Genomic DNA, 13,903 nt, shown 5'->3' on the forward strand with positions numbered 1-13,903 from the left:
AAAAAGAAAATTGTTGCTGTACAAGTAGTATACTACGGAGCTCTGGAAGTGCCATCCGACTTGTTCAGATACTGACCTATTTTATCTTAGGATGACGACATAATACAGGCAAGATGACGACATCCTCAGATGATTCATTAGGGAATGGCGACATTCTGAAAGTAGGATGACGACATCTTGAGATAATATATTATGGGACGACGACATCCTGAAAATAGGATGACGATATCCTGATATAATCTATTAGGGCATGACAACATCCTAAAAGTAGGATGACGACATCCTGAAATAAATTATCAGGGGATGACGACATCCTGAAAATAGGATGACGACATCCTCATACAATTTATTATGGGATGACGACATTCTGAAAAAATAGGATGACAACATCTTTAGATAGTTTGTTATGGGATGATGCCATTCTGGAAGCAGGGTGACGACATCATGACATAATTTATCACAGGGTGCATTGAAGCCATCTTCAATACGCACAGGTGGACGTGCGGCTTGTAAACAATTTACCCTATCGCTGTATATACAAGGTATTTATTTGATGATGAGAGGTTATGATGTATATGCGTTTTCAAGATGGATTCAATGCACCCCGTAATATCTCAGGATGTCCTCATCCTACTTTCAGGATGTCAGCGTCATATCATAATAAAATATCTCGGAATGTCGTCATTCTATTTTTAGGATGTCGTCATCCCATAATAAATTATCTCAGGATGTCGTCATCCTATTTTCAGGATGTCGTCATCCCATCATAAATTATCTCAGGATGTCGTCATCCTATTTCCAGGATGTCGTCATCCCCTAACAAACTATCCCAGTATGTCATCATGCCAGAAGAGATTGTCTTAAGATGTTGTCATCCTATTATCAGGATGTCGTCATGCCATATTAAATTATGACGATATGTCGTCATCCTACTTTGAGGATGTCGTCATCCCCCAATAAATTATCTCAGGATGTCGTCATCTTGCCTGTATTTTGTCGTCATCGGAGATACAATATGTCAGTGTCTGAACAAATCGGATGGCACTTCCAGAGCTCCCTACTTATCCAATGAAAAGCCGCGCAAAACAACACGGTGTTGTCATATGAAACTAGGACTCCTGTAAAATCTGGATTCTGTACCTGTTATTGGTTAAACCCTCCCGCGTGACCATCACCAGTCTGCTTAATTACTGCGCATGCCTAAGAATAATAGTAGAGCGATCGCGGTCACGTAGAAAGGTTTAAAGCTACGTACAGTCCATCATTTGCAGCTATCCAAAAAGTAACTGAGGTAATTATTGTTGAAAAATAACATACTCGGTTGAAAAATAGTAAGGGGGCTAAACGCCCTGTGAAATTATCTTTTCTGGCAAGCTGTCATTTTGAAAAAAAATCAACAAAAGAAGGCTTTCCAACAGTGCGTCTTAAGATGCACCGCTGGAAATTTCCCTACTTCGTTTTTTATTCAGCGAAGCGCTCACGCGGGTGCACTTGCTAAACATCATGACTTTAGATTTTGACTGAGCACGTTGCTTCAAACAAACACTAAATGCACAAATTACAAGAGATGGACTTTACCTTTAACCAATAACGGGTCACAGAATCCAGTTTTTATAGGAGACGCGTTTTCATATGACACCATATTGTTTTGCACGGCTTTTGATAGGATAAGAGCACAGCGGTTGAACCGCGTGTAAAACGAAAGAATGTGCGTCCACGAGTCGAGTAGCTGCATCGGCCCACATGTACTGTACGTACGGCATGAGAAGGGCGGGTCCATCACTGCCAGTGCTGGTATGGTATGTGATGGGTTGCTCGTGTTTTCCAGCAGGACACGTAGGCAGGCTCTCGGCCAAGAACGGGAAATTTCACCTTCTATATGAAATGTAAGTTAACTTAGTGTATCAACATCTTAATGCTGGAACTTGTGCTGGATGTTTTGGGCCAAATTTAGAGATACCGAGATCACACAAATTTAGCCCGGGCGTGTCATCATCAGTGCCGTTGTCACTGCCAGCACTGCAGCAACAAAAACCGAAAACGGGACCGTCCGGAAATTAGGCACAAAACTCGTGCCAGAATCACAACTCCTGGTTGTACCACTTAGGCTAATTTATGTTTTTCCTTTGACTAAAAAAAAAATCCTCAAAATTTTCTCCAAAAAAAAAAAAAAAAATCAGTCTCAGAACAAAAATAGTGGATGAAAATGAACAGCCGAGTGACAGATACTGAGATACTGAGTCCAATAAATGTGACTGGAATACTGGACTACCTCCGTATTATAAGTCACAAAGCCACGTATAGCCTGTGTGCGGAGCGTCCCGTTGCTAGGGGGAGCCGAAAATTAATTAAAGATGGAAATTATTTTGTGAGATGAAAATCAACCTTGCTATAGTATGACTGCTAAATAGCACAAAATCGTTAAATTCGGCACCATCAGAGGTCTAGTTACCGAAAAATTATGGTAATTCGTCAAAGAAAGCAGACGGTTTTTGACAAGCATGACGTCTCCAGACTGTTTCCCGGCCACCCTAATAATAGTGGAGAGGCTAAAGGGGTCAAGAAATCAGACGAAAGCTTTAATCATCTACTGAGCGTGTGTCAGTTTTGGCAAGGGCTCCACGGCTGTTATCTGTCATTCCAAAATCTGCCGCGGTGGCCATGGGCGTCGCGAGGGGGGGGGGGCAAGGGGGGGCACTTGCCCCCCCCCCCTGGAAAAGCAAAAAAAAAAAAAAAAAAGGAAGAAAAAAAAAAAAAAAAAAAAAAGAGGCGCGAAGACAAAGTGGTGTAAATTTAATGAGTTGGGGGGGGGGCAAAATGTCCCTGCCCCCCTCTAAAACTGATAAATCGAGAATGTGTTGAGAAATACAACCTTTTATTGGCAAAATTTTTTTTGGCCCCCTCTAGAAAAAATCCTGGCGACGCCCATGGCGGTGGCGCATTGCATCCGAGCACTTTACAGAGTGCCAAAGATTTTGGAATGACAGGTAACAGCCGCGGTGCGCTTTGCCAAAATTGACGCACGCTTAGTCGATGATTAAAGCTTCGTCTGGTTCCTTGACCCCTTTAGCCTCTTCACTATTATTAGGGTGGCGGGGGAAACAGTCTGGAGACGTCATGCTTGTCAAAAACCGTCTGCATTCTTTGATGAATCACCATGATTTTTGAATAACCAGACCTCTGAAGGTACGGAATTTAACAATTTGGTACTATTTATCAGTCATATTATAGCTAGGTTGATTTTCATCTCACAAAATAATTTCAATCTTTAATAATTTTCGGCTCCCCCTAGCAACGGGACCCCCCGCGCACAGACCGTACGTGGCTTTGTAACTTATAATACGGAGGTAGTCCAGTATTTCAGTCACATTTATGGGAGTAGATGACAGGGATTCAAATCAGGGATCTTGTAATACTCGTAGAAAAATTTTTTTCTTCATATATATATTATCTCAACAGCAGCGTATCCAGCTTTTGATGTCAGGGGGGGGGGGGGCAACCGCACATCCGCGCCGAAATGTAGACATGTTTTTCCCTCTGGAAACTTGGCCTCCGTGAAATGAGGGGGGGGGTCCTCTTGACACTTCCAAATGGGGGCGCTCCTCAAAACTGACCATTATTATGCATACTACACATTTATACATTTCACTGCGCATTGTAATGGTTGTTGAGCAGGTTTTCTTTGGTGGGCTTGATATCAGAAAAATCTTTAAACATTTATTAAAATCATTGCTGACAAAAAACAATTGTCAAAAAAATCCGCCACGGGGGACAAAGTGCCCCCCCCCCCACTGGAAACGCCACTGCATCTCAATGAAGGTCATTCATTGCAAAAATGATAAGACATGAATGAGGGACTGAGAAATTTTCCAAATTTGTTCAGAAATACTTCAAAAATGTTTTTGCCTCTCCATAGACTTTGTACACAATCGCGGAAGTGCTGTCAGGTTGCAACATTTTTTCCCATCTTGCTACCCACTAGGCTACTGTGTGATAGCTCGATGACAAATTTTCTTTAAAATGCTTTCATATAAAGTAATGATGTGCAAACCCGACCCGAAACTGACCCGACCCGAAACCGACTTCGGGTCGGGTCGGTTTAGATACGTTGTAACAGTTTTCATGATACTGCGTGATGATACCAAGCGTTTGTTCAATAAGCAGAGTTGCTCTCGATGAACCAACTGAGTGTGACAGACAGAGAGACGATGGATTTGCAAAGAATTCATGCCATGTGGGTAAGGGCAGGCACAAAAAAGTGATCACTTTGTCCAAGCAAGGTATATTCGGGGTTTTTTCGAGTCGGGTCGGTTTGGGTCGGTTTCACCTTATTTTTTGTCGGGTCGGGTCGGTTTTAGGGAGTTAAGATTGGTTTCAGTTCGGATTCGGTTTATATCTCCAATGTTTTGGGTCGGTTTGGCCTGGTCAACCCGACCTGATGCACATGATTAATATAAAGCCCCTGTCACACTTTTGCGTATCCTAATTCCTTATGAGTTCCTTATCAAAATTTTTCAATACCCTGCCATATGCTCAAAACGTCAATTTATATGCCCCGCGGCGAAGCCGAAGGGGCATACTGTTTCCGCCTTGTCCTTCCGTGGGTGGGTGGGTGGGTGGGTGGGTGGGTGGGTGGGTGGGTGGGTGGGGGGGTGTGGGTGAGTTTGTCTTACATACGCAGTGTGGACTTCCGAACAAAAGACGTCCACATAATGTAGGTAGCACCGACGTTGTGTGGACTTACCCCACGTCCACACAGTGTTTCCCCATTTCTGGAAAACAGGTTTAGAGGCATTTTTGGGTTAGGTTTATCTGTAGCAGAATGAAGAGAAACACTAAAGGGAATCATAGAAAAAAAAATGGGTTGAAAGAGTTTTCACAGTTTGAGAAAAATGAGTTTTTTCACTGGTTTTTCTTAACTACACGAAAGCAATGGAAAGTCCACACTAGTCATGTGAAACAAGTATGGGTGTGTGTGTGTGTGTGTGTGTGTGTGTGTGTCCGGACAAATCTTGTCAGCGCGATAACTTGAGATATACTTTACATATGAACTTCAAATTGGGTTTGTGGATTGTCCTTGGAAATCCTAAGAAGCCTTTTGCATTTGGGGCCGATAGGTCAAGGGTCAAGGTCACAGTGGCTGAAACAAAAGAAATTTTGTCAGCGCGATAACTTGAGAAATACTTTACATATGAACTTCAAATTTGGTTTGTGGATTGTCCTTGGCAATTCTAAGAAGCCTTTTGCATTTGGGGCCAAAAGGTCAAGGGTCAAGGTCACAGTGGCTGAAACAATAGAAATTTTGTCAGCGCGATAACTTGAGAAATACTTCACATATGAACTTCAAATTTGGTTAGTGGATTGTCCTTGGCAATCCTAAGAAGCCTTTTGCATTTGGGGCCAAAAGGTCAAGGGTCAAGGTCACAGTGGCAAAAACAAAAGAAATTTTGTCAGCGTGATAACTTCAGATATACTTTACATATGAATTTCAAATTTGGTTTGTGGATTGTCCTTGGCAATCTTAAGAAGCCTATTGCATTGGGGTCGAAAGGTCAAGGGTCAAGGTCACAGTGGCTGAAACAATAGAAATCTTGTATTTATTCTGAGATCATAGGGATTAGGGATTAATTCATATAAAACCTACAGAAGACACTAATGCTGTCAATGAACGTTCCATTTGACCAAGGTACATGTAAGTTGATGTTAGAGTGGTGTTATGTCATGGAAACAGTCACGGTTGCGGGGCATTTGTGTTTGTAAACACACCTGACTTGTTTTTTATTATTTTGACTTTAATGTGCGACGCACATCTAGCATACAAGTAACGAATCCAGTGCATCATCTGCATATGAGATGCGTATGAGTTGCGGCAAGTACGCTATCTGTATGTTTCTCATAAGTTACGAATAAGTACAATGCGCTGCCCACTCGCAGAATGAGCAGTACTAATTCTTGCAGCACGTCGGCATTCGCTATGAGTTCGTTCAGCGTGTGATGTATCTTCGCTGCAAGTACGCTATGTACATGTATACACCGGCTCATATGCTGACGGGGTGCGTGCTGGGAGATCAGCGTATTACCGCGTATGAACCGCTTATCCCCTACGAACACATAGCGTACTCGTATCGCGCTCGACCGATGCGGGGCCGATGTGCTGCGTATATAACATATGACCTGCGTAACAGCGTACGCAGCGTAGTTTTGTGCATGCCCAAAACTGTCCGGCGTATTGGGCCGTACCATGCGTATGCCGGCGTACATAAAACTTACACAAAATGCTAGAGATGCATATGAGGTGCGTATTGTACGTACGACTGCGTATGAAAAAAATGTCAATGCGCAACTCATAAGGAATTAGGATACGCAGAAGTGTGACAGAACCCTAACCAGTTAATTAGAGGCTTCGCTACAAAACCTGGATCTGATAAAATTTGAAAAAGTTGTTGAATAGGATGTGAATTTCTTTGGAATTTTAGAAAAGTGAATTTTGTAACCCAGAAATGTCTAAGTGATTATATTACACAACATGTACTGCACACAAAATTGTACGGTCGTCCCTGCAACAAGGATTAAAACCTGAGTCCCAATTAAACAAATTCAGGTTTGTTTGTTTGTGTTTGAAATTGGATTGGAAGATTTTTCTCTCTCTTTTTAATCCTTTAAAGAAGCGATTGGAATCACTTTCTCATTCTACGTTATGTTGCAGGACACAGTAGAAGCCAACTTTTACAATTAGAGGGTAGAGGACCTGCTGGGTCGGGCAACAAGAAGTATGTGCAACATCAAGTTGGTGGATGGATGTCTAGGTTACCAAGTACACCATATCGTGACGGTTACCAGCAAGGGTCAGGTGCAGTCACTGCTAGGTCAGATTCACACAATAGCGCTGAACCACCAACTGCAACAAGCGGCCCTTGCACAGTCACAGCGTCTTCTGGCTGAACCTGAGCGGCTATTACTGATAGGCCAGCTTCGTACAAGTGGGCCACCAACTGCAAAGAGCGGCCCTTGCGCAGTTAAAGTGCTTCTGGCTGAAGCTGGGCGGCAGCAACTGTCTGACCGAGGAATTTGGTGGGGTTGTTTTGCGGCCCTGCCCACACTCCCCTAACAAGAACAGGATGAGTCATCTAGTCCCTAACCCAGTCCCCAACAGTGGGTGCAGTGCCAAAAACCCATTGAGCTGACACTGGGCATCACGTATGAGATGATCTACCAGTCTTTTGGAGCCACGTCATGGTTGGAGAGCACTTGAACCTTCTTTGAAGGTATAACATATCAAATCCTTTGTGGTCAGAAGGACCCCATGTAAACTGGCCGAAGCGCACAGCCAAGATGACCTTGGACACATAGAGATAAGCTCTGTGTATGTCCACTAACGCTGCCTAGCACGTATACAATAAACAGACCCAACGCGCTGAGCCATTGAGCAACGGCACATTTTATTGGAGTTTAGATGTACAATTAATACACCAAAGGAATTCATATGCCACTGTTTGGTTTAACAGTACTGGGTTTTTTTGCAAGCAATTCATGTGAACTGTTCAGATATTCCTCTTTCATTCATCCTGTTTTGTTGTAATTTGACTTGTGATTTACACAATCTCAACTCTACCTCTAACTTGTTCTTCAAGAATTATTTCTAATTTTGCTTTTTATCCATGAACAGGCTACTGACTAGGATCCTGGCTGCGAGTTTTGGAGCCATAATACCCTACACTGCCCCGACCTCTTACTTTGTAGAGACCCAGACCAGAGCCCCTATAGAGCTGACAGGCTGACGCTGGAAGCCATGCTGGAGGAGACTAGAGATAGGCCTAAGATCAAGCTGGGCATCCGCAAATGCAAGAATGCATGGGGACAATCGCCAACAAGTGTGACTGCCAAGGTATGCAGTTTACTCTTTGCAAGTGGGCCGTCTGTAAAGAACTTATGCAAGAAATGCCTCTTCCCTCCTGTCCGCATGGTGTATATACGCAGTGGTGTCAGTGGGCTCTCCTCCCCTCCCTTTTATGCATATATGCTTTGTGGTGTTTCATGAACCACACAAAATAAGGACACAAATAGTACAATCAAGCTGCTTTGGCTACATTTTGTTGAAATCAGTGCTGCTGAGTCTTGATTCAGGATGAAGCTGATCTCACTTGCCGGCCGTAAAGGGAATATACAAACACCTAGGCCAACACTGAATGGAGCCTTTTCCCACTGGATGAAAGTTGAAACATTGACCTGCTGACATGGAAAGCGTGTGATGCTGACTGTATCACACGGTAATTATACAGTGTGTGGTGCGTGAGTGCACAACACACGATGGTACACAACAGTAGGGTACCACTGTACATACCGCGCTGCCCGCTAGCATGTGGCCGGTCTGATCCGGACAACCACATGAACGATCAAGTGGGTAAAATCCAACAAATGCGATTTTAGAAGGTTTCAGACTTAGTTGTAAGAAATGCAATGCTTTAAAGATCACAGTGTGTCTTGAGTATTATTAGACCTGTAATTTGACTTGTAATTGACTCTACATGTATTTCAACTCGGAGTCTTGATCTGATATTATGTATTATGTTTGATTGGTGAACAGGCCGTGCTGGTTTCCAGTAAATGCTTGCGAAGGAGATCGAGAGACCACTTGGCTTAGCTCCAGCACCTTCTGCGGCCCTCACCTGGAGACCTCTTACCCAGAGACATATAGACTGGATCATACAGGTGGAGCTAGAGGGGACCCATGCTGGAGGGAGCCCATGCTGGAGGGGGCCTACGCTGGAGGGAGCCCACACTGGAGGGAGCCCACGCTGGGGGGGGACCCACGCTGGAGGGGACCCACGCTGGAGGGGACCCACGCTGGAGGAAGCCCACGCTGGAGGGGACCCACGCTGGAGGGGACCCACGCTGGAGGGGACCCACGCTGGAGGGAACCCACGCTGGAGGGAACCCACGCTGGAGGGAACCCACGCTGGAGGGAACCCACGCTGGAGGAAGCCCACGCTGGACGGGACCCACGCTGGACGGGACCCACGCTGGACGGGACCCACGCTGGAGGGGACCCACGCTGGAGGGAACCCACGCTGGAGGGAACCCACGCTGGAGGGGATCCACGCTGGAGGGGATCCACGCTGGAGGGGATCCACGCTGGAGGGGACCACAGGCACAAGACCAGGGGAATGTGGTAACTGTTTACTTCTTTCTTGAATGTAAAAATATATCCTAGTTCGGTGTTGATTTGCATTGTTCAAGTATTAACAGTGGCGGATCAGATGGGCAGAATGGGAAGTGCATTCATCTTGTCTGTTTTCCTTTTTTTTCACTTCACTTGTGATATATTCAAGACAGAAACTTTTCAACCACATTGAATAGCAAGTACAATGTGCCCTGCTTGAATGTTCAGGTTTGCATCCTTTATTGGCACCCCCCTCATTTCTGTAAATGTTGGATCCGCCACTGAATAACATAGTAATATTTCTTTTAATATGTTTTTGGTATTAATCATATGTTATGTGACACAGTATGTCAAAACCATGTTGTATTATCAAATTTCAGAAAAAAGGGGTCTTTGTAAGAGTGAAGTCTATAGATGTATCTCTTATAAGACATATTAAGAAAAGTACGTTGTCATTTGCACAACGCCATTGTGCACGGTGAGACAAAATGTTCTGAACACGTGCGCATGTTACTCAAATTTTCTGAATTGAAAAATTGAAAAAAGGTGCAGCCGATGAGCGTCAAGAACATTTGAATCCAAAATGCCGAGATGCATGTGGCAATCTGTAGTCGCATCATTTGAGAGAGACCTATATGTCACTAATATTGCAGTAACTGAAAATTGACTTCATGCCCAAATGTGCCTGAATTTGACATACCACGTCACATATATATGCTCTATCAACTGATATTCCTGCCGTAATTTGTGCAAATTAAGTTGTTTTGTACATTAAGGGTAAAATGTACATTGGGGAAAAATGACTTGGTTTTGTGAATTCAAAAAAATCTGCTCATTAAACAGGTACTTGAGAAACGTTTGCTCATTGGCTAATGCTATTTACAATACCACAATATCCAAAAATTGAAAGGGGTATTCCTGCCTGAAATCCCCCAAAATGTCATGTTTTGTATTGTTTACTTTTTTAAGGTCTGATTGCAAGGAAACTAACCTTATGCCTTACCGTCCCCTTATGTCTTAACATCTGATGTGAAGGCATATACGCATACGTTAATCCTGTCCGGTCCATTCAACGTTCAATACACAGTGTGTGTCACATAAACTACACAGAGCACCAACACAAATGTTTTTTTCTGATGCATCCACAGCTTGATTTTCGAAAACAAAATATTGACCCCGGAAATTTGTTCTCGCACGGTTCTTGCAAGAATAACACAAACGCAGCCAGTTTTTAATGGATGCTTGTATGGAAGTTTATATTTTGCTTTTACTGTTCTTGCCATTTAATTGTATCCAAAAGTGTTTTGTAGCCAAGTGGGTGCATTCCAGGCGGTAATGTACCATTAACCATAACCCCTTGGGTATTGTTAATAGAAAGTATCCTGAATCCGCCAAAATCCATCAGTTTTGTCATGCAAACAAATGTTGGTATCCAGTGAGTCCATCAGTATCCACCAGTGAGCCAGGGGTTCAATTGTTGAGATCCTGAATCCGTCAAAAGCCCCCCCCCCCCCAACTGCTCAATATGGAAGCATTCTGAATCTATCAAAATCCTGCCGTGCTGTTGGGCTTACTGTCCTGAATCCATCAAAATACCCCAACTTGTTCAATATGAAGTATCCTGATTCAGCTGAAATCCTCCAAAACAGGGGTGTGGATTTTCAGGTACGTAAGAGTTAAAAACAACTTTTGGTACTGCGTAGTTGTAACAATGGGGTTTTGGCCTGAAATGACGTCACACCAGACAGAAAAATTAGCCTGAGCTGAAGCAGGCAAGCAACTTTTCCTCGGATCAGCCGATTTCCTTGGTTTTAACTTCTCAAGAATGCCATTCATAAATTGAATAACACTGTACAAAGTCTTGTTGTGGTTTGGAATTTCTGGGTTTTTTTTCTAAATTCCCAATTGCATGTCAGCAAAAGGCTTCTATGTACACATACCCTTGCAATTGGCAAAACGAAAACTTAAAAATGGCTAGAATTTGTCTATTTGTTGCATTGGGGACAGATTTTGTTTTTGTTAAGGTTTTTTGTCCCCTTTTTGTGTGTTGCTTTTCTGCAAAGTAGCGGAAAAGCCTTTCTGTTTGTTCTCATTTTTTTTCTCTCTCCTTTTTGTTCCGTGGCAAATCCCATAGACTTTGTACACGATTTTTCTACTTGTAAACGACTTTTGGTATTAATCTTTGTTATATATATATATATATACTGTGTACTGCAGCTGCGGTAGTCGGATTTGACATGCCGCAGCCGCAATCAGTCCTTCACATTGGTCTTCGGCCACCTGGTCCTGTCGTGGGGGAGTTGCTGTAGGCAATGGAGTTGTTTCGCAGTGCGGAGGGGTCCGAATCCAGCCCATTTGAGGTCAGCACGTATTGTGCCCAGTAGATTTATGCAATTCCGTCCTCGTCTTGGTTTGTAGGCTTGAGAGCCAGTAACAGCAAAGTCTAAGGCCCTCTGAGCGGGTGTGTCGGGATCCATACGTAGGACATGGCCTAACATTGACCATCTTTGCAGCCTGCTTGTAGTAGGACATCTAGGATGTGTTTCCGCTTGATGGTATCTAAAGCTTGCGACAGATCAATGCCCATCTTGTGGAAGTCCCATTTCCTTGTCTTAACAACTGAGGTCAACATACATTGTGCCCATACAATGTCTGCGCAGCTCCTGCCTCTTTGAAACCACTTTGATATGGTCCGGTGAAGCGGTCGAGCTTGTCTCTGATGCGGCGTAGGGTGATGATGGACAAATCTTTCTTATGCTGTTCAGCAGGGCTATCGGCCGGAGGTTGGCTGGTGAGCTGGGGGGGGGCGCTTCTTTGGCTTGGGAAGAGTGATTAGTGTGCCTTCTCCTAGTGTCTCTATGATCATGTGATGCTCAAACGATGAGGTGATGGTTTTGGCCAGTGGGTGGGAGACAAGGTTTTTGGAGTGCTTGAAGAGCTCGCTGTTGATACCGTCTGGACTGGCAGCATGGCCATTGCGGTGGCGTGCATTGATGGCGCTCTTGACTTCCTCCTCTGTTATGGGAGTCTGGAGTGGCCGTGGCCGTGTTATACATCATTCAAAGTACTACAATGTATGCTACTTACTTTCACATACAGTACCGATCAGAGTAAACAATTCCTGGTATACGGTAAATACGTTCGTCAAAGTGTTTCAGCTCTGCCCACTACGGAAGGCAGATTAGCGGGGATTAAAAAACCACAAACGATCCTGCAGTCAAGCGGCAAGTCGATATCGTTTTATTGCTGCAGTACACGTTGTTGTGTTTACCATTGAACCACAGGCAGATCTCGTGGCGGTAGTTCGTTTTTATGAGGTCGGCGAACGCTTCTTATCTGCGCTTAATCCTTAGCAAACACTGCGAGATAATAACATTGTTACCTGGAGTAATTCTGCACTCATACATGTACCAACAGGCCGCTACACTACAGTATGAGTATTATGAGTGGATACCGGTTTTCAGAACATTTCACGAAAACGTTCTACAGTATAGACTGTATAGTACGTACGTATCCAAAGAGCGGTCTAAAAAACGACCTATATAGTATCATGCCCGGGGGGGGGGGGGGGGGGGGGGAATCAGGCTTCTTTCTTTGAGAGGCCGCCTGGGTATTTTTTTGGGGGGGGGGGGGGGAATACGAAAATGTTAGGAAAAAAACATTTCCAGAGGCGAAATACAAATAAAGAAGAACTCAATCTTCTGCTAGTGTTGTCAAATATAGTGTCACTGTCACTTCAAAAATGTCACTTCAAGAAAGACATTTTCCAGGCCTGAGGAAGATCGTTTATTTGTATTTTGTACGTAACGTTCAAGCTCAGATTATCTTTATTTTTTTTAGAGGCCGCCTGGGTATTTTTTGGGGGGGGAATACGAAAATGTTAGGAAAAAAACATTTCCAGAGGCGAAATACAAATAAAGAAGAACTCAATCTTCTGCTAGTGTTGTCAAATATAGTGTCACTGTCACTTCAAAAATGTCACTTCAAGAAAGACATTTTCCAGGCCTGAGGAAGATCGTTTATTTGTATTTTGTACGTAACGTTCAAGCTCAGATTATCTTTAAAAAAATTATTAAACGAAATAGAAGCCGCATCTTAGGCCAAAAGAAAGTTCTGCTTCCGGTTCCCTACCTGCCCTATTTTTATATGGGAAAATGAGAACAAAACACCCGATACCATCAATGTCTACCTTGTGCCGCATACGTCTCCATAATGATCCTACCAAAAAAATGTCAAAAAAAAAATAAAAATACATTCCCTACCTACCATACCTACCATATTTTTGAACGCCATGAAAAATAATCGGAAGCAGAACTTTTTTGTTTGTTGCCTTCACAAATGTCCCCAAAGCGTCAGCATTCGAGAAAATAGTCACACCCTCTCTCACATGCAAGATTTTCTGGCTACGCAACCGGCAGTCTGGGACATCACAGGGGAGCCTCCCTAGCAACAGTATCTCTAGGCAACCAGGTTGGAATGTGACAGTTTTGCTGCACCTGCGGCTCAGCCTAGCAAGGAATTCCAGCCATTGGCCATCAATATCCATTTGAGTGTGGAAGGCGTGTCATATTCATGAAAGCATAAATGGTCCGTGAAGAAAGCAACCAATGGCGTATTTATTTGCCGGGACCGGCTCATTTAATTGGCTGAGACTGTTCATGGGACACCGTCCTCAAAGTTCGGCGGCGCCTTTTAAATGATGCCAAATAGATCTTTGTAACAACAACGAATATGTGTTGTATC

At 43.7% G+C, this 13,903-nt stretch overlaps 1 protein-coding gene across 1 annotated transcript; it reads left to right on the plus strand.

The window, feature by feature from the left end:
- The first annotated feature begins 7,200 nt into the window (after window positions 1–7,200).
- LOC119718763 lies at window positions 7,201–9,825 on the plus strand. The gene is made up of 3 exons (XM_038188172.1): window positions 7,201–7,265; window positions 7,667–7,885; window positions 8,585–9,825. Exon 3 carries the CDS (start codon window positions 8,605–8,607, stop codon window positions 9,190–9,192), a length of 588 nt encoding a protein of 195 aa, XP_038044100.1. The 5' UTR covers window positions 7,201–7,265; window positions 7,667–7,885; window positions 8,585–8,604; the 3' UTR covers window positions 9,193–9,825.
- The last annotated feature ends 4,078 nt before the right edge of the window (window positions 9,826–13,903 follow it).

This window comes from Patiria miniata, unplaced genomic scaffold, assembly GCF_015706575.1.
Source record: "Patiria miniata isolate m_02_andy unplaced genomic scaffold, ASM1570657v1 HiC_scaffold_7, whole genome shotgun sequence".
Classification (NCBI taxonomy): Eukaryota; Metazoa; Echinodermata; class Asteroidea; order Valvatida; family Asterinidae; genus Patiria; species Patiria miniata.